This window comes from Leguminivora glycinivorella, chromosome 9 (genome assembly GCF_023078275.1).
Source record: "Leguminivora glycinivorella isolate SPB_JAAS2020 chromosome 9, LegGlyc_1.1, whole genome shotgun sequence".
NCBI classification, from domain to species: domain Eukaryota; kingdom Metazoa; phylum Arthropoda; class Insecta; order Lepidoptera; family Tortricidae; genus Leguminivora; species Leguminivora glycinivorella.
In genome coordinates, this window is record NC_062979.1 from 5,502,283 (window position 1) to 5,527,264 (window position 24,982).

The 24,982-nt window shown below is 38.4% G+C and overlaps 1 protein-coding gene across 2 annotated transcripts in view; it reads left to right on the forward strand.

Annotated features, from left to right (window-relative positions):
• The window catches only part of LOC125229565 (leucine zipper putative tumor suppressor 2 homolog), a 192,084-nt gene that overhangs the window by 70,016 nt on the left and 97,086 nt on the right, over positions 1 to 24,982 (forward strand). For both annotated transcript variants that reach the window (XM_048134441.1, XM_048134442.1), the window contains exon 2: positions 3,472 to 3,558. In XM_048134441.1, the coding sequence (XP_047990398.1) occupies positions 3,481 to 3,558 (78 nt within the window). In that variant the 5' untranslated portion in view covers positions 3,472 to 3,480. The remainder of the gene's footprint in view (positions 1 to 3,471; positions 3,559 to 24,982) is intronic.

Below are 24,982 nucleotides of genomic sequence, written 5' to 3' on the forward strand. Positions count from 1 at the left end.
AATAGATATTACCCTGATTACCATAGTGTTTTTTTTAATTACCTACATCTCGTCGCAGTATAATAATACTACGAAAGCGTTTCCCTGTTAGAATTAAAGGCTGAATGCGTAACCTACTGACTATTCAGACAGCGGCGAATACTAAAAAAATAACTTTGAGTTTGTTGCCAAAGTATTAGATAGTTTTTAAGCAAATATTGTTTCTTTATTACAAAACTGGATATAAAATAGTCTTGTTCCTTTTTGTTTCTAAGATAGCTTAGATAAATAATACACTGCATTAAACTAATGTAGCTGTTCTATGCCATATTAAGTACGTTTTGACACATTTTTCCAGTTTTTAATTGTAAACTTAGCACAACATTTGTACCATTTCGGTTACAATTAAGCCCCGGTTTTGTATAAAAATCATCTAAGACCGTCACTTACGACCCTATCAAATCATGGGTGTAAAGGACGTAATAGCATTTTGACGTGTCCTTTACAACCATCTATCTTCTAAATCGTTTAGTTTATCACTACGGTTGCTACACTAGGTTAAAGATACTCGTAATCTGCATATTTTTCTTATACACGTCACAAATATAGGTCAAAAAACAAAAAAAGTGGGTTTATCTTTCTCTTGGAAACCAGCATTATATGTCCTTTACGACAATTGAACCCAAAGATATCGATTACAGTTGCGGATAAAATATTTTTAGTGCTGGTCGTAAAGGACGAAGAACAAAAAAACTTGTCCTTTACGCCCAACTTTACCACACTACTATAGAAAGTGATCCTTAAAAAGTAAGGGCTTAAAGGGCAACAATATATATCAAGGCGACTTACAACTATATTTTTATTTGTAGATTTCCTTTACGACACAAATAATAATTTATAATTAATGACTTGATATTTACGCCCCTTCAGAAAAGCTATTTTTGCAAGTCCATAGTAGAAAATCTTGGTCGTAAAGGCAACTTTTTAAGAGATATCGAAATTTTAACTACACAGATCGATAGCGCTTGAAATTCTGAACAAAACTGTATATATAACTCATTTTCGCCAAAATGTCCTTTACGCCAATTGAACCCAGAGGTATCGATATCGCGGGTGAACAAACGACCTCGACGCCGAACGGGTACAATAGATATTTTACATCCGTATTGACAATCGTGTTTTTCGGGTTTTATTGTAAACGTTAGGCTGACTTTTGACATTCTAATTTCTTATCTCTATCAGTTTCATTTCAAATCTCAACGGAAAACGGAGTTTTCCTGCTGTTTGCGCGACAAGACGGGAAATTTCTAAAAATAAAATTTCTATAATTGAAAGCAGTGTTATCATGAAATTCCTATATTAAATCAAACATTGATTTACAATAGTCAAAACTTGTTCCTTGCATAATAACTACATAAATACCTATATAATTTTTCCGCAATACAAAGGAAAAACGTTACAGTTCAAATGGCGGACTTAATGCGTATGGCATTTTCTATCTGATAACCTTTTTGAGTATATACAACCCTGTACAAGTGTACAGGTAAGTACATAGGTGATATGCTGATATGCATAAGCACCTAATACGACTTGTTAAGTATAGGTACTTAAATAGGTAATACTTTAGCTATTACAGGATAGGCTAGACTGATGATAAAATGCTGTATAGCAATATACGAGTATGCAAAATCAATATATTATTATTAGACTTATATTGACCGGGATATACTCGTAGACCGTGATTACCTTTTTGATTTTTGTCGAGCTCCCGATATTTCGACGCAGTTGCATGCATCATGATCACGGAAAACTGACGAAGGCGGATGGATGTCAAAGTTGCATCGACAGCGCGCGATCTACCCTCCTTCGCGCGCGTCGGCTGCGTTCACTTTCAGCGTTACCACTGGTCGCATTCACTCTTGATGGTCTGTCCAAACACACTACACTCACAAAAATCAAAAAGGTAATCACGGTCTATATCCCGGTCAGTATAAGTCTAATGAAAATAACCGTAAATCGTTCAAAAACTCTTAATATATTATTATACTAACTAATAGCTATTACTAACTAATAGATAGATACTTCTGCGGAAATGGCGCTGGATAGGTCATGTCTTACGAAGACCAAACAACCACCTGTCCAAGCAAGGGTTGACTTGGAGTGTTCCCGGATCAAGGGGGAGAGGTCGCCCGCGGACGACCTGGAGGCGCACGGTGGAAAAGGAGGCTGGCTCAGTGGGCCTCGGCTGGGCGCGCCTGGAGGAGGCCGCGTCGGACCGGGAACAGTGGAAATCCTTCCTGAGAGCCCTATGCCCCTGATGAGGGACAACAGGATAAAATCATCATCATCAATAGCTATTGGTACAATAAACAGCCATACACATTCATACACGTATCTATTTGTGATGATAGGTCTGTCGTATAGGTTCGTTATAAATAGGTATGAAGGTATTATAACTACAATTTGCTAAATGCGTGACCATTACAATTAATTCTCAAATTATTCAATAGTCCAGTAAGGTGCTTAAACTAATATTACTTATTTGAAACGTAATATACGGTATTTACGTATATTATATATACATATATTAGCATATGCTAGCTAGATGCATAAACTAAGTTATTTTAGTGCTTTATTATATGTGTTAAGGTTAGGGCCTTGTTATTGCATGCAAAAGATGATATTACTGGCATAATGGCTATCCAACTTCTTGAAATTATTTCTGTAGGTAATGTTATCATTGCATTTGCATCAATATACTTATATTAATTGAACAATGACGTTGGCTTGTTTGGAGCGCATCCGCCTCGATCATGTCATGTCGCACAAACATCTTAAACAAGCAACCCCCTTCTCTTCCCTAATAGTGAACATTTCTCATTATATCTTAATCATGTAAAGGATCCTTATAAGAGGTGCAAGAATATTGCTCAATGGAGTTGGTCAATGACGTTTAGTCTTACTAAATCCATCTTAATATTATAAATGGGAAAGTGTGTGTGTCTCTTTGTTTGTCCGTCTTTCACGGCAAAACGGAGCGACGAATTGACGTGATTTTCTCAGTGGAGATAGTTAAAGGGATGGAAAGTGACATAGGCTAGGTACCTTTTGTCTCTCTAACGCGAGCGAAGCCGCGGGCTAAAGATAGTAATATATAATAGAGAAACCGGTATCAGTTCCGCCGTGATGGAGTGACAAGAGTTTAGGGTGTTAGAAAATATGCCGTTCGAATTCTAAAATATGATGCTCTTTGATAATAGTACATTACGATACACGTGCGGAAAAGAGGAAATGAGTGGCGACAAATTACAACACGACCGAAGGAAGTGTTTTTAAACCGAGACGATTTCCTTTTCGCACGTGTATCGTACTACGTTTTTCAGTACAGATGGCCCTCTGAAGTTTCTTCGTCGTGTTTTAATTTATCGCCACTCGTTCCGAACTTGTATCGTAAATGTACTGTTTCTTACAGGTGTGCATGTTTTGTTCCAGTATGGTGATATGATGGGACCCCAGCGGCCGGGTTCCCCCGAGCCGCCGCCGCCGGCGATCCAGCCCTGCAGCGGCTTCCTCGGAAACGTAAGTTTATCCAGAACTTATACCTGGGGGGTTACCATGACGTACTAAAGACGTTCAGTTTAGGTTGAGAGAAAGGGACACAGCTATAGCAGTTACATAGCTCTGTCCCTCTCTCTCAACCTAAACTGAACGGCTTTAGCACGTCATGGTAACCCCCCTGTACTATATACTTACTATACTTGTCCTATTACTATAGCCATCCAGCCATAGTAATAGGACTCACGAATCTCAACTCACGATTTTTTTTTATGGGATAGGAGGCAAACGAGCAGACAGACCTGATGGTAAGCGATCACTACCGCCCATGGACACCCGAAACACCAGAAGTGTTGGTGGTGCGTTGCCGGCCTTTAAGATGGGTGTACGCTCTTTTCTTGAAGGTTTGAAGGTCGTATCGGTCCAGAAATATCGCTGGCAACAATTCATTCCACAGTTTAGGTTTGCGAGGCAGGAAGTTTCTGGAGAAACGCACAGTTGAGGACTGCCAGCCATCTAAATGATGGAGATGGAAATGTTGTCGCGTATATAGGGCGATGGTGGAAAGAAGCGGTAGGGATTAATCCGAACGATAGACAATAACAGCGCTATTACTGCTATTAGTCACTTTTGACCAGCTAATCAGCATGTCAGCTGTTACGCGAAGAACCAATGTTGCTGTGTTGTTTTCTGTGACACCGCTGCAGCGCACAATACGATGGGGGTGAGGAGTGAGATTTCACGGTGTTGGCAATCCGCCTAGACTGGGCAAGTCGCACCGTCAGTGTACCACTTCGTGGGTCACGGTGTTGGCGATCCACCTAGACTGGGCAAGTGGGCAGGGGCACGCACCGTCACTGCACCACTTCGTGGGTCGCGCTTAAAAAAACTACTTAAAGGGGGATACATTTGAATTTTAAGGGCTAAGGTTCCGTTTGTTACCGATTTTCCCGAAGCAGCATCAATCAAACCGTTTGTTACCGAATTTATCGTTCAAAATTTTTGTATGGGAAGTTCCCATAGACTTACGGGCCCTAAAATATTTTGGAAACAGAGCTCTGGAATTTACATATAACATTTAAGATTTTGCGTTTTTTGACAGTAGCTTAGTTGTCTCATAATCGTGGGTGGATATAACTGCTACCTATCATTCCGTAGACAGAAGATTAAATCCAAAACTCTTAATCCTACGAAAGAAGCTTCCATTATAATCTCATAAATTATCCGCATCCAATAATGCCATATGAATATAAACGTGGCCTTATCTTGCCATCGGCCCGAACAATTATATATATATGTGTGTTAGTCGCATAAAACGTGATATATGCGTGTCGTCTGCTGTGACCACTTGTGCCGTGTTGTGGTCGAGTGTTGATTCAGGCGTTTTCTACACTGCCTGGCTACTTTGACTAGCAATTAATAAAAGAGGATCAAGTATTATAGAGAGTTACTGTCAAAGTAAAATATGTAATCACAGTGCATACACTGCCATCTCTCGACACAGGCTTAAAACTTTGGAACCTCAGTTTTGACAATTTGGCCCATATTCTTAGCTTGACATGTGTTAAAATGTCAAATATTAATATTAGCGCCATTTAGCCGAGCGTCCCCCAAAGGTGTAACGCCATCTAGGTCACCGGACTGTAGCTGTCTATACGGAGTTACATATGTCTTTGGTATTAATTTTATTTTATGTTTTACGTATTGCTAGTCGAAGTAGCCAGGTAGTGTAGAAACGCCTGACTCAACACTCGACCAAAACACGGCACTGTCTTGTGGTTAACAGATTAATACCCTATGTATTTATCATTTTACCCTCTATCTCTCTATTTTATCCATCCATCCAATTCATCTTCGGATACAAGTTACAACTGTCTCCAAATTGTTGTGACCAGCCCCTCTAGCACAACCTGCCTTGTCGCGCGCGAGTCCATACTTGAAGTCGCGTTTGAAGTATGGACTCGCGCGCGACAAGGCAAGTCGTGCTAAAGGGTCTGTTGTGCAAAACTTTGCTAAAAATTTTAACAGATGGTCGTCAGTCATGTATTAATGAATCGACTTTAATTTTAGCAAATGTCGTCGATGTTATTATAAATGTCATATTTTTATAAAAATTATGCCGATTATGCGTGACAACATAGCCAGTTTCATTGGTTTTGGTAGCTTGGTTCGATTCTATCCATAGCAACTCGCGACTGTGTTGTTCTTTGGTTGATTAAGAGAACTAGGCACTTAACATCTGTGATTTCGCTGGCTTGGTTGAAGTCTTGGTTGCTCAGTTGGCAGAGCGCTGGAGTATCGATCCAGAGACCGTGAGTCCTAGTCTCACCCAAGGCAGGCATTTTCCACTTTTTAATTTTATTCTAAACTAGGCACTTCTCAGTTTGTCTACACTTTGCCGTTGCCAGCAACATTGATCAAATCATGTCGTGGGTGGTTTTCGCGGGCACGTTCCGTCTTACCAGTTTAGCAGTCATTATCATATCTTTAATATATCCGTTGTACTAAAATTTTCATTAGGATTTGGTGCGTTACGATTTATATTGATTTTCTTTAAATATTTTTATAGATGTCTGCGTTTTCGGACTAGAAGCCATAATTTGTGCGCATTATTTAAATTACTGGGGTATCATATTTCCGACACGACTTTAATTATTGTATATGTTCTTAACGAAATATATCTTAATATTTCGCGTTCCAAAATTTCTGTTTCACTCTATATTTATGTTGTATATTGCTAGTATTATTTTTGGCCGTATGTGTGAGCTTGCATATTAAATAGTAGCTAGGTAGTTCCTATATGTTGTAAATAACGGCGTATCTAACTATAACGTTTTAGAGTTGTAAAAGTAACGTCAAAACATACTTGTGACTTTTCAAAGTTTTTATGAACAAACCTACGAGTAATAGAGAAAGGTAGTTTTGGCATCATCTCCTCTTATTACATGCAAATTGTTACTACTACCGCTAATGCATGCAATACCCCGTTGTTGACTGTAGAATAAAAAAAATATAGACTATTAAAGAGTTTTCTCTTTAAAAAAATCGCGCATGTTAATATGTTTTTACTGACAAAGCAGGTGAGCCAGACTATACAACTATAACAGTTGCCAATTAAGAAACGTAACATTACCGTCGGCCAAATGAAGCAGTAACGGTGCGAGAGGAAAGTGAGCATAAATCAAACGGGACCGCGTTAATAAGGTGATCAATGGCTCGTGTTTAAGGAGATCTTTCATCTGCTCTTAATACGGAAATAAAGATTTACTGGGACATGCTGAGAGGATCTTCTTAAGGGGTATACATACACACTGCAGTTAAGTTTTGTGGGAGAAAAAAATTTACCCGGTAACATTTTTTGACCTATTCTTTATAATGAGTTTGTATATTTTCCCCTCACTAGCTCGGAAACACGTGTTTTGTCCTTTAATACCAGCGGGTAAAAACGCATTTTATCCACTAGTGGGTAAAGTAATTTGACCTTGAATAGAGTCAAATTAACTGCTTTAAAATTGATAAAAGTAGGTGAATCTAGTAATAAAGATGATTTACCACCTATGGAACTACTGGAAGCAGTGATAAATGGATTTTTTGCGTTGTAGTTTCCTCGCTATAGTGAGGGGAAAAGTTTTGTGTTACACTCAGGTGCAAATGTATTTTACTTCTCGTGTGTTAAAAAACTCGCAAGTTCAGGATTCTATTCTAGAACCACTCGCTTCGCTCGTGGTTCAACTATACAATCCTTTCACTTGCTCGTTTTTCAATTCCACACTCGGCGTTAAAATACAACTTTGCCCCCTTGTATAACAAATAACTATTATTGTTAATAATGTGAAGTGGCCTAACGGAGCCGGCGTAGTCCCATGGTCCAAGGCTCCAAAATAAATACAGATAAAAAAAAAACATTTTTAACAAAGTGCCTAGTTGCTTACTGTTGCAAAGTGTCATTTTACAGCTGTTTCATAATGATTTAGGTTACATTTATTTAGGTCGGTAAATATAGATACTAAGTATGTGTGGCATATTATATCTTGGTATGCCTGTGACATTGGATCTTGACACATACCGTCACGCTCAAGATTATATTTGGATAAAGTCTCTTATAAGAATGTCTTATTTATAATTTATTCCTAATACTTAGCACTTACTTCACTATACATCATTCAGTTTTATTGTCATTGACTAAACCGCGGTAAATAATATTGTTGTAGAGTTAGCCTACAAATACGGTGCCGCCAAAGTAAGAGTATGTAGTTACGAGTTACGAGTATCTAGATGTAAAACTTTCTTCTACAGTCATGTTTTCTTGCTCAGTAGTTATTTGTACATTAACATGCCTTATTACTAAAATTTGTATTAGTATAGTCGTCTCGTCTATAAACTACACAACGGTAAAGTAATATTGATGTTCAGCGATTTGCTTTAGATTGTCGGCCGTCAAAATAATAATAAAGACACCGTGTTTATCTATACTTTCTTCCAACACTGTGTACCTAATTACCTATTTAGTCAATTTATTGTTCGCACATTAAACTTAATACCTTAACTTGGTATAATTTAGCTTTTCGCCCATTAACGCTACGGTAAAGCAACAATAAAGTAACAATGTTGCTGAACGATTTGCTTAGATTATGGTGCCCCCAAAATAAGGGAAATACTTTCTTCTGAGTCAGTTGTACTAAGTTAAATATAGTCTATTATTGTTCTCACATTAAACTTAATACCCTAACTTATTTAGCATTATCGCTCATTAACTATGCTACGGTAAAGTAACAATGTTGCAAACGATTTGCCTAGATTACGGTGCCGCCAAAATAAGGGGTTGACAGCTCGTAAATCTATCGAGCACAATTTGCCGTAATAATGGTGCTCGGTGCTTGGCAGCTGTGCCGAGGTTCCTGTCCATAGACAATTTGAAAAGCGATGGTGCACTGCTGTGTAAAATCTCCTACCATTAGTAAGAAATCTCGTAGCATAAGTGGCTCCCCTGATGTTGCTTATGTCCATGGGCGGCGATGACTGCTTTCCATCAGGCGGCTCGTCTGCTCGTTTGCTGCATATATAAAAAAAGTATAATGACTACAAGAAATAAAAACAAACATCACAAAAAGAGAACCTTGGAGAACACCGAGTTTTCATAGTACACTTTAGCGTACTAAATATCATTTATAATCTACCTAAGATATTTTATGTTTAAAATATAATATAGAAAGGTGTAGTAAAGTGTATGAACTGTAGTGATACAACTAAATCGTAGTACCTATGTCTTGATAAACTCAATCAAAAGCTTTGGATTGGTCAGATATCTTACTTTATGATATATTGTTATACCAAATTGGTGTTAGCCTGTTAGGCAATACCACGGCAATACAATGGTCAAAAATAAGTAACGAAGGATCTTTCCATGATGGAAAACCACAAATGTTTGCTTTTGTAGAAAAACATTGCGGGACGATTCGCACATTTTTTTTAGATTCAGGTAAAAAGTGCAGCAGTTGTTATACTCTGCGATAGCAGGCTGGCTAGTTTGCAACGTATAATCTGATTCTATAACGATTTGCTAAAACCGCGCCGCTATCATAGCGCAGCAATTTATGCAGACGGATCGCCCCGCCGGCTACGTGCGCAGGTAACCTTAAACTCTATCGGTATTGCTATGATATCTCATAGAGGTCACAAATGATTGACACTGGAAAAGGGCTAGTAAAATCGGTGGAGTTTGCCTCATTCAAGTCTGAAGATCACACGAACCTCTCCAAAAAGTCATCCCATACGAAGTTACATGAAAATTGGTGTGATATTTGTATGGAAAATAGAGCTAGGGTACGTGCACAGGCAACCTTAAACTCTATCGGTATTGCTATGATATCCCATAGAGGTCGACACAGCGCCGGCCCGTGAACTCGATCAGGGTAGAGCGAGTTTGAGTTTCGGCGCTCTTGGGAAGAAGTCATACGACGCAGAAAAAAAAAATCGTAGCGAGCGCGAAATTTTTTTCATAGTATTGCCGTAATTTGAAGATTAACGCAATACCTACAGAATTTATGGATTTCATCATACAGAGTACGAAATATGTTGAAGTATGGTTGTGGGGCTGAACATGGATATCATGTACATAAAATAACGAACAAAATGGAATACTATACTGGCCAAGTCAGGAAAGCAGATTTGAAATAAAAACGCGAGCGCGGAATTTTTCCCAAGTAACTACAAGAGAACTGATATAAATAGTGAGCGCGAGCGAAGCGAGCGCGATTTTTTTTCCTGTTGGCGCAATTTATTAAGACTCAACCCGCTAGCGGGGAAGTAGCGAGCTTTCAAGCTTTGATCAACTGCAGAGCTACGCATATTTTAGGGTGTTTTGACTTCACAGCGCCTATGTTTCCGACTTTTAGGCCTTATATTTCGCCATCACTCACACGTCACCGTCGGGATGCCCATTTCGGTATTTTGCCACTAAGTGCCCTTCGGGATCGTAGTCCTTTGAAGTTCGCTCATCATATCCTGTGACTCACAAAATTGCGCCTCTCTAAGACGTTTTGCGCCTTTGGCTTTATGAGGAACTCCGCTATGGACTAAAGGATAGACTCATAATTATGCATTTGGATAACGTAATTTTGTCGTTGTGCCGCACAACAATGTGGTTCGTCAAGAGCTAAAATCCTCCTTTTACGGCGCCCTAGCAACAGCGCCCTTATAAATCTTGGTATATGTTGGCAATGTGGTGCAACTTTCCAGAACCTGAATTACAAATCTAGATTTTCAATAGCTGGATTAATTCCCGACTCCTCTCGCCGGTTTGCGATATGTGCGCGCCCACGCAATGTATATTTTTTTGTATGGATTTTTCCACATTCTCGATTTTGGCGCCCCCTTACCATGTGGCGCCTAGAGCGGCCGCTCCACTCGCTCTATCCTTAATCCGGCCCTGTCGACAGTCAACACCAAGTGATTGACATTGAGAAAAGGGAAAATTGGTTTAATATTTATGTGTAACTATGGAAAATGTGTCTGTATTTTTAGCTTGTATGTCTACTGATACTCGTATTATATGTATGTACTAGAAACCACAATTAGTTTTTATTATTTAAGTTCAATTTTATTTAGTTATAGGAATAATTATGTATATTGTATACCGTAAAACGGTTGATTGTGACACAAGCTATAATTGTTATTAATACTGTAACATCTGTAAACTGATATGCACAATCTGACAATAAATTACTTACTTACAATATATAATTCAAGTAACTTTTTACTATTGTCAGATTGTTTAAAAATGTCAGCACATGTTTAGATTACGATATTTATAAGTTTATCATTAATTAACTGTAAGCAGTTATGTACTGCATGACATGATGCTATTATTTTTATTTATTATTATTTATTTAGGTAATTACAAACAAAAATCTCTAATTAATTACACAGTATCGTTAAACCAATAAGGTTTGTCTCGATACCTATTCCTTTCCGCGGTAGATATTATACAATGCAACAATCATGTAATTATGTAGGTATTCTATTCATTATACATATTATAACCAAAACAACAAATCGCCAATATTGCACTGAGCGCAAATAGCATTAGCTAGATAAAGTTATCATTTATGTTTAGGGGGCGTCCATTAATCGCGTCATACGTTTTTGGCTTATTTTAGACCCCCCCTCCCCCATGGTGATCTTTGGTGATATTTTCAGGACCCCCCCCCCTGGCCAATATGACGTGTAATTTTTTGGCAACTTAAGTAGACTTTTTCCAACCCACGAATCAACCAAATCTTGGCGCAAAATTCAAATTTTTTATGAGAATGAAACCTTTGCCCCCTCATTTTTAAGGTTCCGTCCGTACCTCAAAAAGGAAACCACTGAACCGAAACAACTGAACCGATTAACTTGTTTGGCACACATATGTAAACTTGTGACCCAAAGACGGGCATGTAATTTAAATAAAATAAAAAACAACTATAGGGGCCACTTTTGGGGGGTAAAAGTGAAAATTAGAAATCAAAGTTTTTTGAAATAGTTTTTAGCGTATTACATATCAAATGAAAGAGCGTTAATTGGGCCATTTTATTTTTCAAAGTTGTCTACCCCACTTTTTTTTATTTGGAATTTTTTATGGGCTTTCCACTCAGAATCGCGAGCTCTTTCAATCCTAATAGGAGTAAAAAAGTGTCCCAAGGTTTTTCTCTATTCCGTTACCATTTTTTCATACATTTTGTATAACGGTAACGGAATGGAAGGTCTAAAAAAATATGGAAATCTTGGGGCATTTTTTTCTCCTATCACGATCAAAAGACCTCGCGATTCTGAATATGAATCGCGTAAAAAATACCTATGTTACAAAAAAAGTGGGGTGGACAACTTTGAAAAAAAAAAATGGCCCTTATACGTAAATAAATAATAAATAAATAAATATTGGGGACACCTTACACAGATCAACTTAGCCCCAAACTAAGCAAAGCTTGTACTATGGGTGCTAAGCGACGATATACATACTTAAATATATAAATACATACTTATATACATAGAAAACATCCATGACTCACGAACAAATATCTGTGCTCATCGCACAAATAAATGCCCTTACCGGGATTCGAACCCAGGACCGCGGCTCAGCAGGCAGGGTCACTACCGACTGAGCCATACCGGTCGTCAAAAATATATGTTTTTAATAATTTTCAGTCAAGTAATATCAAGTAATTTAAGAAAACAGGCAAAAATGACCATTCCCTTATCTCCGAAACTAATTAGCATAAAATTTTCAAAAAAATACCCGAGATAGCCTTTAATGTATAGATTACAAGAAAACATATTAGAAATATATAGTCAAGCCTAAATTGGACTTAAAAGAAAAAACTCAAATTACGAATTTCACTCACTGGGGCTGCAAGGAGTTACCAAATCTTTTGAAAGTGTTGAGTGCGTTTGAATATTACATGTACATTCATTTTTGTTTCGTCTTTTTAGGGTTATCCGTAGTCAATTAGGAACTCTTATAGTTTCGCCATGTCTGTCTGTCCGTCGGATCCGTCCGTCCGTCCGCGGGTAATCTCTAACTGCACACCACACAGGGTAATCACGAACTGACTGCACACAGGTCTTTTTTTCTCACTTGATGGTCTCATCGGAAGATCAGCGCTGGAAGTCACCAGCAACACGCTGAGATGAGGCCATTTCATGGCACTTCATTCCTTTCTGTTTGTGTTGTAATGTGTAATTAATCTTGACTGTGTTCACGAATAAATTATATTCTATTCTATTCTGTTCTCTTTGCACTGCACAACGCAAGTTCTGACTGTAAAAGTTGATATAAAAATAGCTCAGAAATATGATGTTTTCTTTACGTTAGTGTAACAAAAAAAATACACGTGATATGTTCCTAACCCCCCACCCCCCATGGTGATATTTGGTGATTTTTTCATGACCCCCTCCCCCCTATGCAGTATGACGCGATTAATGGACGCCCCCTTAACTGGGTGACTACCTAAAACTTTGATAACTCGAAATGTAAACATATTAGTTTAAAGAATAATAGCGACATCGCCATCATTTACGGAACACGACGAAGTCATGCGCTTGCGCAGCGTATAGGTAAACTCTTGCGCATAAATCCACCGTAAGCTCGGAGGAAGCGCGCTCTGACGCGCCCTACTAACGTGACTAGAAGATGGCTGCGAGGAACATGATAAATTAAAGGAGTCTATTGCAAACCTTACAAAATAAACTTGCTCCCTCTCTTGCACTCCAATTAAGCAATTGAAAGACTGTTTGAGTAATCGAGTCTTTTACAGTTTAGAGTGAAATTTGTAATGCTGAGCTTTTTTTACTATACCAGAATCGTGCAAATAAATGCCAACTTTATAATATTTATGTACCTACCGCTTAGAGTTACGTGTTTCGTAATAGCTGATTTTTACTTTGACTACTGTGCAAATAAATGCAAACTATATTCACTATATAGTATAAAACAACATGTGAAAGTTCCCCAATGTCAGAGTAGAATAGGTATTTAATACTAAATAGTAGGTACTTACCTACTTAAACTAGTAAAATTTAGAGGTGTAAAGTGTCTCAAAGTGTCAGTGAAAATAAAATTGATATTAAATAAATAGCGTTCATTGCAATCTTTAGTACTTAAGTACTAATATTACAAACAAGCAAAATACACCTAACTACGGAAAAAATCAGTCATGTAGGTACCTGCCTAAATATTAAAAATTATCCCACCAAAAACAAAACTCGTAAAAACACCCAAGTCTTGCAACTCAGTTCTTCTGGCGTAAAAAGAGTTGAGATCCCTGTAATACCAAGTCGGTTAATTTATTCAGTCTTTACTTTAAGGACCTTCTGCCACAAGTTATTACGTAGTTTACCTATATCTAACCCAATAACATCTTATAGCGACCATATCAATATAATAGTTATTTGTTATACAAGGGGGCAAAGTTGTATTTTAACGCCGAGTGTGGAATTGAAAAACGAGCAAGTGAAAGGAACCTATAGTTGAACCACGAGCGAAGCGAGTGGTTCGAGAATAGAATCCTGAACTTGCGAGTTTTTTAACACACGAGAAGTAAAATACATTTGCACCCGAGTGTAACACAAAACTTTTCCCCTCACTATAGCGAGGAAATTACAACGCAAAAAATGCGTTTATCACTGCTTCCAGTAGTTCCATAGGTTACCACCTACCAGTTTACCAATCATCTTTATTACTAGATTCACCTACTTTTATCAATTTTAAAGCAGTTAATTTGACTTTATTCAAGGTCAAATTACTTTACCCACTAGTGGATAAAATGCGTTTTTACCCGCTGGTATTAAAGGACAAAACACGTGTTTCCGAGCTAGGGAGGGGAAAAATATTTAATGTTTTAAAGAAAACGGATCAGTCATGTAGGTACCTGCTTAAATATTAAAAATAGTTTCATCAGTCAAATGTAAAATTTCATGTTTTTATAGTCTTAAAGTTTCAAATAACCTAAACGGTACCACTCTAAGTCCAGAAAAGTGCTTTTGGAAACATATTTTTTTTTTAAACAAACAGGAAACTCATCGATAAAGCTCGCCATAACATGTAAGTAATGAACAGCGTTCCTTTGTATTCGGTCACGGACTATTTCAAATTGTTTTAGTCAACAGGATTTCTAAGAGATCCTTATTCTCTTTATAGGTACGTACTGAAACACTTTTAAGCTTTTTAGGGTTCCCGTTCTTCAATGGAACTTCATAATATATATGTAATGAACTATTCATGAATAAAGATATTTTGAATTTAAATTGAATTGAACTATCAGGCATATATTTTTGTTGTTTGTGTGTTTCCCTGTCATCTGTCAAGACCTTTTATACCGGGAAGGCATGGAATGGCAATGTTGTTTATGCCGCTAAAAAATAATATATTATATGCTACATTATCCAAGAAATTGCACTAAGATCATGGAAAAAATATTTACATATGTGTGCAAAATTTCAACTCAATCGGAAACCGGGAAGTGGGTCAAATTTAGCTTCTACCTTTTGACGCACACTAACATACTACCAAGGCAAGTTGAATAAAAGCTTGTAAAAAATATTGAATATACACACAACACACTACTGATGAGAAAAAACTTAAAACCATTTTAGAAAAATAAAAATTGTGGGGGCCGGGCCGAGTCGCTCTTGTCAAGGTTTTTTACCCGTAAAAGCTATTTCAAATCGCGCAGCCTGTAATTGAAAGCAATAGACTTTGCTATGGGTACTAGGTACTCCACATAAACTTTGAACACGTTTATGCTGTAAAACAATTCATTGTATTGATACAATGCACAATACGGTTTAAGGTGCCCCTCTTTTGCAAAATGCGAAGGGACGCGAACGTTCAGACTAGCCAGTTTAAATGAAATAAACTACGAGCAGGGGCGGCTCACTCCGCGACTCTTTCGCTGAGCTACAGACATGCTGGCGGCCGCGAATTCGCGGCCCATTCAGTGGTGACGACGACCACCTTAGCACCGCGCATTAGAACTCAATGTCGGCTGCTCACGTTCGGTCCGTTTGTTAATGTACTTAAGAATTTAGAATGGCGGCGTTTTGTGAACATCAAAGGAGTGTGCATTCTGTACGAGTACTTGTACTATTAAGTATTCTGTGCTACGAATAGTAAGTATCTAATTTAGGTACGTTATGTAAAGTGTTTTGTAACTTTTCTTTATGGTTTTGTCAGTTTTTCGTATTAGCAGTTAAGTATTTTAAATTAAATAATTAAGTCAAAACTTAACTTTATAAAATTATATGTTTTCCGTGTTGTGTTTTTTCAACAAGCCAACTTTAATTACTATTTTAAAATTTTGATTGACCCTGGACCTTATATTATAGTGCTATAAATTTAGTGTGAAAATTCAAAATAAATCCCCTCTTTATAAGCGTGGTCGACTCGCCTGTCCTTTAAAAGCAATAGGAACAGCACCCGAGGTGTCTCCCATTTATAGCACTCTTTGTTCATGGCAGTTCCGAAGACAATGCGGTGCAGGCGGCTGACCCTTGGATTATGCTTATTTGTCTTTTATTTTATATAAAATGGCGGCGGCGCAGCTCTATAATGATGCGTCCGCTGTGCCAAAGAATATATAAACCTACTACATAGATAAGCTACTACTAAGCTATTATTTTTTAGAATTACCTACAATCCATATTATATCGCGACTGTGGCGACATATTTCGGGTCATTTAGGAGACCCGTCCTCAGACTCATAGAAGTGATCGCGGCGGCTAGATTCCGTGCACTGCGCACTGCCCGCCAATTCAAACTAAAAATCGAAACTGTTTAAATTGAATAGACATATTTTCAGTAAATGTTTCGTATGACATGTTTGGGAAAACGAATTTTGTCATTGTTTTTAACCCCCGACGCAAAAACGACGGGGTGTTCTAAGTTTGACATGTCTGTCTGTCTGTCTGTCTGTCTGTCTGTCTGTCTGTCTGAGTGTCTGTCTGTGGCATCGTAGCTTCCTAACGGATGAACCGATTTAGATTTAGTTTTTTTTTGTTTGAAAGCCGAGTTAGTCGCGAGTGTTCTTAGCCATGTTTCATGAAAATCGGTCCACTATGTTGCGGTCGGAGGTTTTTCAAAATTTTATTTTTGTGGCTAGGTTATACTAATAGCTTTTTATCGATATTTATCTCGTGACACAGTTTTAAAATAGCTTTTTTCATGGCAGTACACCGAAGACAATGCGGTTCAGGCGGCTGACCCCTGGATTATGCTTATTTGTCTTTTATTTTATATAAAATGGCGGCGGCACTATAATGATGCGTCCGCGCCGCGGTGGCAAAGATTAAATAAACAGATATGACAAGTGTGGTCTACTCACAATGGAAATAATACTTTTATTGTCATACCTTAAACTATAGCCGGTATCCTACCATGCATACCTAGTAACTGGCAGTGTCAACACTTTACATACTATACAACTAGGGAACAAATCAAATTATTTTATTGAATATTTTCTGATTTGTTCTTTTTCAAGTACCTAGTCACACTACTATATATAAATTATAAATTGAAATAGATATCATACACGAAAGGAAAAACGGCAAGGCCCACTGGCGGCCGAGCCGGGAATCGAACCCGGATCTTCAGCTTACGCGGCTAACGTCATTACCACTAGACCACCCGCCCGCGGCGCGTTTCTTTTTCTTTCGTGTAAGTATGATATTTATTTCAATTTACAACTCGACATACTATTTAACGTATTCGTATTTTACTTTCTAGGGCTTCCAGTACTACTAGACATGCGCAAAATGTGTCACCAAAAAGAAAAGAGTGATATGTATCTGTCGTTCACAGTGAAGTACTCTTTTAGTTCACTAGTTCAGTTTAGTTCAGTAGCTCAATGGACCCATTTGTATCAACAGTTGGTTTCAGTTCTCTCATTCACGGATATATTGAAAGGAATTACTAATGTGACAGATAATCTCATTCAATATGCATGATTCAAATAAAATTCAATGAATTGAATCGAAAAAATGTGAAATGCGTGAAATTTAAACGAAAACTAGGTAAGGTTATTTAGAAGTTATCGATACTGTGTCCTTCACTTACTGAGCGAGTGAGCCAGTAAAAGAAAAGATAGACAAACTGAACTGTTGAAGGACTGAACTAAATAGATCTCAACTGAAGTAGTGAATGAAAGGGTGTCATCTGGTGAAGTACTTCATTTGAATCTTTCATTCAGGAACTACTCATGTCTAAGTACTACCACTAATATTTCGAGCGAGAGGCATAGAAAGCAAGTTACATGTAGTTACAAAAACGTCAGGAACGACTGTCAGTGACCTAGTAAGATTAGTGAGGTATTGGGGATACCTTTACTGATTGAATAAACCTAACTATATATCTCACTAGCTTTTGCCTGCGGCTTCGCTCGCGTTCATTTCGAATTAAAATTGCGGAATGCTCCATATAAACTTCCACCCACTATTTATGAGAAGAGGGGGGTTAGAAAGAGACAAAAAGTAGCATATGTCACTCTCCAACCCTTCAACTATCTCCACTTAAAAAATCACGTCAATTTGTCGCTCCGTTTTGGCGCGAAAGACGGACAAACAAACATACACACACACTTTCCCATTTATAATATTAGTGACTATGGATTAGTGGAATGATCCATGGCATCTCTCTATTTAACTGCTTCATAATCTTGTTAACATACAAATCGCTGTAAGATATAGTCTTCTGACTAATTAATGTAAGAACACATTATAACTAACAATTTATGACAATATTATAGGATATTAAAATACCGCTATGTTTATTAACGAGTTATTTCGATAATGAGCCATGGGTTCGGCCACACATGGGGCGTTTTGATAGCGTAGCGTTAGAGCAGCGGAATGCGAGCGGTCACACATAACACAGCGCGCATTGTGAGCGGACTTGTCTGAAGATGGATTAAATGTCAACCATTTAGTTTATTGTTTTATTACTGTAAAATATTATTTTGATTTCTTACGTGTAATTCAATACTTATTAGGAGTTTACAGTTGCAAAATATGGCATCTGTACTGAACATTTTCAGTACAGATGGAATTTTTTATACGCACTAGTTAAGTGCGAGAAGTGGTTCATATATGCCAGGTCGAAACTTTGAAGGCTCATCTGTACTTACTGAAAAACGTCGTAATACACGTGTAAAAAATGAAATTCGTAACTCGTGTCGATTTAAAACTCTCCCTTCGGTCGTGTTTTAATTTATCGCCACTCATTTCGAACTTCCTTTTTTACGCACTTGTATCGTAATGTACTATTTTTGCGTGGGAGCTTGTATTCTTTTTTCTTCTATTCAGAACCGGCCTATATGGATCTCCACATGATTCCTACTTATTTGGTAAACTTCTATAATCGTTTGGCCGGAAGTATACTAGAGGCTAATAAATGTTCTTTACAGACATCGGATTTCGTGGGGCGAAACTTCTTGACAGCTAGGGACTTCCTATATCGATAAACTCATTTATCGATACTAGTTCTATATACTAGTGACCGCCCCCAACATTGTGTGATTTTTGTAACTATTGTTCTGAAGACCAGTATGAAATTCATACATAGCGTCTTAAATAAATAGCGTCGAAATAAATTGTGACGAGTAAACTTTTAAAAACGTTTTCAAAAAAGAAGAAGAAAATTGAGTTCTTATTTTATTATATAATGTTTTTTTTATACTACGTCGGTGGCAACCAAGCATACGGTCCGGTGCGGTGGAAAGCGGTAACCGTAACCTTATGGACGCCTGCAACTCAAACAGTGTCACATGCGCATACTCTTTTAATAAAAAAATATTATATAAGCAAACCTTTGTGTGATCACTAGTATTTAGAACTAGTATCGATAAATTAGTTTATCGACATAGGAAGTCCCTAGCTGTCAAGAAGTTTCGCCCCAAGGAATCCGATGTCTGGTTCTTTATTTACTAGATTTTTACCTTACCTAATAAAGATAATCTTGACAAATCTAGGTATAGGACTGAATTTATTAATTTTAAGCGTGCTGAAAATCGGCGAAAGCCACCAAACTGCCATTTTAAACAGTGAAAGTAGAACGTTATTAATATTTACGGAAATTCGGAATTAAAAAATAATGGTATGCTATATAATTATACCTTAGAATAATCAGAAAGAGAAAATAAAACTTTTAAGAATATTAAGAATAAGCTTTAGACGGTAGTAAAATAATTGGTACTAAAGTTGATTAAATTAATGATTTGTTGAACTCCTCACCAACCAATGGAGTAATATGAGTAGACTAAAGTAGGCTGCAAGATTTTACTCATATCTTAATCTGAAGCTACAGTACCTATAATAAAGAGTACTATCGTACAATATGGCCACTCCCGCTCCCTGCTAAAAGCGCCGCCCACCCGCTCTCGGTTACCTCACAGTTACCGCCTGTCAAGCGACCAGTCGACCTGTCATATCTCACTTATGCAATCATGGCTTGTGTTCACCTACAGGAGCTTAGAGAGCGTAAGAACGCGCCTCTTTCATATTTTTGATCGCCATTCGCCATTGTCTCGCGTAAATAGTCAAATTTCGTCTTGGGCTCTCGGACTATATTAACTGTAACATTGAGAAAAGGTTTTGATCAAGGTTCACTCGACCCATACCAAAGGACTTACAAATTAATTAATAGTATCATCCTAACAGTACTAGACCTCACATGACCATCAGATACAATACTAAGCTTCGTTAGTTGCATCGGTAAAGCTTCTTGCCTATACCACAGTATAATAAAGAGTACTATCGTACAGTATGGCCACTCCCGCTCCCCGCTGAAAGTGCCAAACCTCACAGTTACTGTCAAAAATGCGAACAGTCGACCTATCATATCTCACTCATACAAGCATAGTAACCTACACGAGCTTTTGTGCTAGGAACGCGCCTCTTTCATGTATTTGATCGCCAGTGTCCGAGACCTGTTTTCCTCAAGCAGGAGACTGTTGAAAGCGCCTTCAGTTAATCCCATAATCTGAAAGTAAACTTCACTCTATAGAGATATAAGATTCTAATTTCCTTGGAGTTTTGATCAACACTTTATGAGAATCCAATGAGAATCATATGCAAAGCGCCAATTAGGGTCCACCTGCACTCAAGCATCTATCAATGTCCGAGGTAGGGTTGTCACCTGAAGGCTTTAATTAGTGTTTCTTCTCTGTAGATGCCGTAAAGTACCTACTTAGATACTGGTATTGTCAGCAATGCGAAATCCTGTGTTGAAACCGAGGATGCCCTCGTCTCACTTGCCACTGATTCTTTGTCTGCTAGAACCCGTCGCAACAAAAAACGATAACATTTATGAAGTTTTCATGAATTGTTTCTTGTTGATCTACCTCGAAGGCCTTGTCGACACGGATATGGGATGGTAGACATATTAGCCCATCTCGCAGAGCATTCAATGGTAGCACGACCGGCCCCATAAACCGGAAAAATCGGGGGTTGCTAACTTAATTTTGAATATTTATGTCGTGTGTTAAAATATTATACAACTGGGGAACAAATCAAATTATTTTATAGAATATTTTTTGATTTGTCCTTTTTCAAGTAGTCACATTAACTATATATAAATTATAAATTGAAATGGATATGATACATGAAAGAAAAAACGACAAGGTCCACTGGTGGCCGAGCCGGGAATCGAACCCGGGGTCTTCAGCTAACGTCTAACGTCAACGCGGCTAACGTCATTACCACTAGACCATCCGCCCGCTACTTCAATATAACAACCTCACGATCGTATCGTATAAAGGGTTAGTCTAGTGTCTCTGTTATATTTGTCAATCGTCATAGGGAGTAGCATTGAGTCAATTACTTTTTGTTTACTTATCTTCGTAACAGTTGTTTGTTTTTCTCTGAATGTAGCCTTTACAGCCAACCCTAGAAAACGTTTCATTTCACGTACCCGTCCATCCCCGCTCGTCAAGCGTTGATTTCCAATACATCGGAACGTATTGAGCCAATGACAAACTTTTTTACTTTTAATCCATTGTGTGAGAAGGTCAAGGCTTTAATTGGCATTGAATTACTATTAGGCAGCGTCCCCACTTAGGTGTCGTGTGTCTCACGGCGCGCAACGGACGTCTCCGCCACGCCGCCTGAATGTAATTCAAAAAACGTCTCCTCGCATTTTGTAACGCGCCCCAGGCGCGCGCCACGCCGCCGCCACGCCGCATGGGGCGCGTCTTACGTCCTTCCTATACAATAACCTAACCACAAAATTAAAATTTTGGAAAAACCCCCGACCGCGACATAGTATACCGATTTTCATGAAACATGGCTAAGAACACTCCCGACTAACTCAGCTTTCAGAAAAAAAAACTAAACCTAAATCGGTTAATCCGTTCGGGAGCTACGATGCCACAGACAGACACACATACAGACAGACAGACAGACAGACAGACAGACAAACAGACAGACAGACAGACAGACAGACAGACAGACGGACAGACAGACATTTGATTTATTGATTTTGATTTGATTTGATTTAAACTTATAACACCCCGTCGTTTTTGCGTCGGGATAAAAATGTACTGAGGACTGAGGAGACGTTTTTTGAATTACATTCAGGCGGCGTGGCGGAGACGTCCGTTGCGCGCCGCAAGACATGCGTCTTATGAGTGTGGATGGTCCCTTATTGTCTCTGGTAACGTGTGCTTAATTGGTAATTAGTTGGTTTGTTGAGATATAGTTATGTTGATATAGCTAATAGTTTATTAAGGTACAGTCACAGTCAGCATTAAAAAAAATACCGTGAAGAACAATTTGCTGATGGCCCAAGATTTTGCTTGCGCAATAATGGTACTTTATTTTAATGTGATATTTAATGCCCCTACAAAGTACTTACCTGACTTTTCATCTGCTTCGAGGTCTAGGATAAATTATTCTTTGTTATTCCAAGGGACTCAATCTGTATACCTCAACTTCAGCGGGTTACCTAAGGCCGATAGTCCACTATCATATATGTTTATCATAGAAATATGATCATAGGTCTGTATGCCTCCCTTTTTCTCCAACGTGAAGAAAAAGGACGGCATGTTGCCTATGATCATATTTCTATGACAAACATATAAAAGTGGACTATCGGCCTAAGTTTGAAGAGGTAACAGACATACACAGAGTTATGATAGTAGAGATTAAGGCCGATAGTCCACTATCATATTTTTATCATACAAATATGGTCATGGCAACATGCCGTCCTTTTTCTTCACATTGGAGAAATGACCTATGATCATATTTCTATGATAAACATAATGATAGTGGACTATCGGCCTAAGGGGAATTGCCTCTAATAGGTACCTAAGTATGTAACCAATCCTAAAGGTAGATTCACACAGGCGTTTTAAACCGACAACATGTATTTAACACTTTCGTCATAAATAATGGTATAATAACGTGTTTCTGCTTTGCATATTCCATTGAAAAATAAGGCAACATGCACTTAAAGCCGAACATTTATCATATTTATAGATATTCGTATCCACATCCGGTATTGGTGGGAACCGGCTGAACACAACAAAAGTAGTGATTTTAGACTCTGTTGTAAAATATTAAGGTTCAGACAAAAGCTCCATAACTGGACTGCAGTAGTAGGTATATGAAGAGACAAATATATTTAAAGACTGGTAATGTCCTATTCTACGCTGGTCAAAAATAACCCTGGGCACCTGGCCACATCACGATAATATTATTGTTACCGTAGCCAGCTCTCTCTATCGCGACCATACGGAAGAACGCTAAAAAGATAATATCGTAAACGATTGTGAAGTTGGCCAAGGTATCCAGTTCTGAAACATGCCCAGCAAAAGTAGCCCTAAATATACTTGGCGTCGTTAGAACGACGCCAAGTATATTTAGGGCCAAAGATCTCCCTCTTGGTGATCGAGTGGAAATAAGTTACCTAAGCTGATCAGGACCGGAGTAAGTAGAAGAAAGTCGTCTGAGCTCTATACCTCAGCAGAGGGTAAGATTAAGAAGAAACGGAGAAGAATCCTACACATTATTGTGATGATGAAGTTTTGTTGTTGGACATTATCAAGGCCGTTAACCTAGAACTCAGTGTCGAAATAAATACGAGAAGATTAGGCGAAGCTTCGGTCCATGCATTACATTATGATTACTCGAAACTGGTACAAGCTACATCTCATATCTAGCAAAACCAGATGCAATCATTTAACTTTGTACTTGTGTGAGTTTAAGAAAGAATAGAGTCTTAGGATGTGGGAACCCATAATTTCATCGACTCCCCTACATATTTGTAGTGACACATCAGTCCTTACTATAAACCTGTCTCCAGTACAAGTATATTGTACTGAAGTGGGGCACTTGGCCGCACGAAGTTGCTGACACACTTGTGGCCGCTAGTGCTCGCCCGCGGCGTCGCTTCCCCAAGGTTCTGATTAAGCTGTCGCCGTAACTAAACCGGGGATATTAGATATTGTTCATAAATCTTCGGTTTAATAGATAAGTGCAGCTTTAGTTGCCTTACAGGTAAGTCGTGGGACTTTAAATATCCTAGGTATTGAGGCTCACAAGTTCGATCCCTTGATCGCAAGTATTTTTGGCGTTTTCCCGGCGTCTACCTTCTGAGATTGGCTTTTTTTTGCAACTATTAACAAGAGTTTTCGTAAATACACATATTTATGAAAGCGACTACCATCTGAAGCATCAGATCAGATCCAGGTCAGGTGCCGTAGCCGAATGGCATTTCTGCGACGTGAAACGAAAACGAAACGCCGCGAAACGTAGTCCGGCTCTGTCACACCAATACGCAAGACCGATAGAGATAAATATCTACGAGCGTTTCGTTTCGTGAGCGTTTGTGTCATTCGGCTACGCACCCAGGTAGGCAAGCATGGTCACGCGATAAATTATAAAATATCGGGGCGTCCCTATCGCACTATTTATAAAGTGCGATAGGGACGGCCTGATATTTTATCATTTATCGCGCGGCCTTGCTTATATGCCTGGATTCTTCTCACCCTGAATCGGAGGTCTTTGGGATTATTTCGGTTTCCTCATAAAGATTTTTTTTTAACCGAAAAGGGGAGAATGGGAACAAAACTCTTAACATGGGGTAAAATTCAGGCGAGCTTGCTGCGGACTTTTAAATATTTAATGGAAGCAATCGGATTAATTGGAGGCCATATATTTAAGTGACATCCTGGTTAAACTCATCACAACTATTATGTTAGTTACCATAGGTGGGCATTAACTCGTTAATCCGTTAATTAACGAAGTTAACATATCGATTAACGGATTAACTTTAAAAAATGTTAACGGATTCATTAACTTCAGGTAAATTTTCCAAGTCCGCTAATCGTTAATCCAGCACAGCAGCGGGGCTAGCACGATTGCCGCGAGATAGTCTGTCTCGCGGTGACATACTCTCGCGGCAATCATGTGCTAGGCCTAT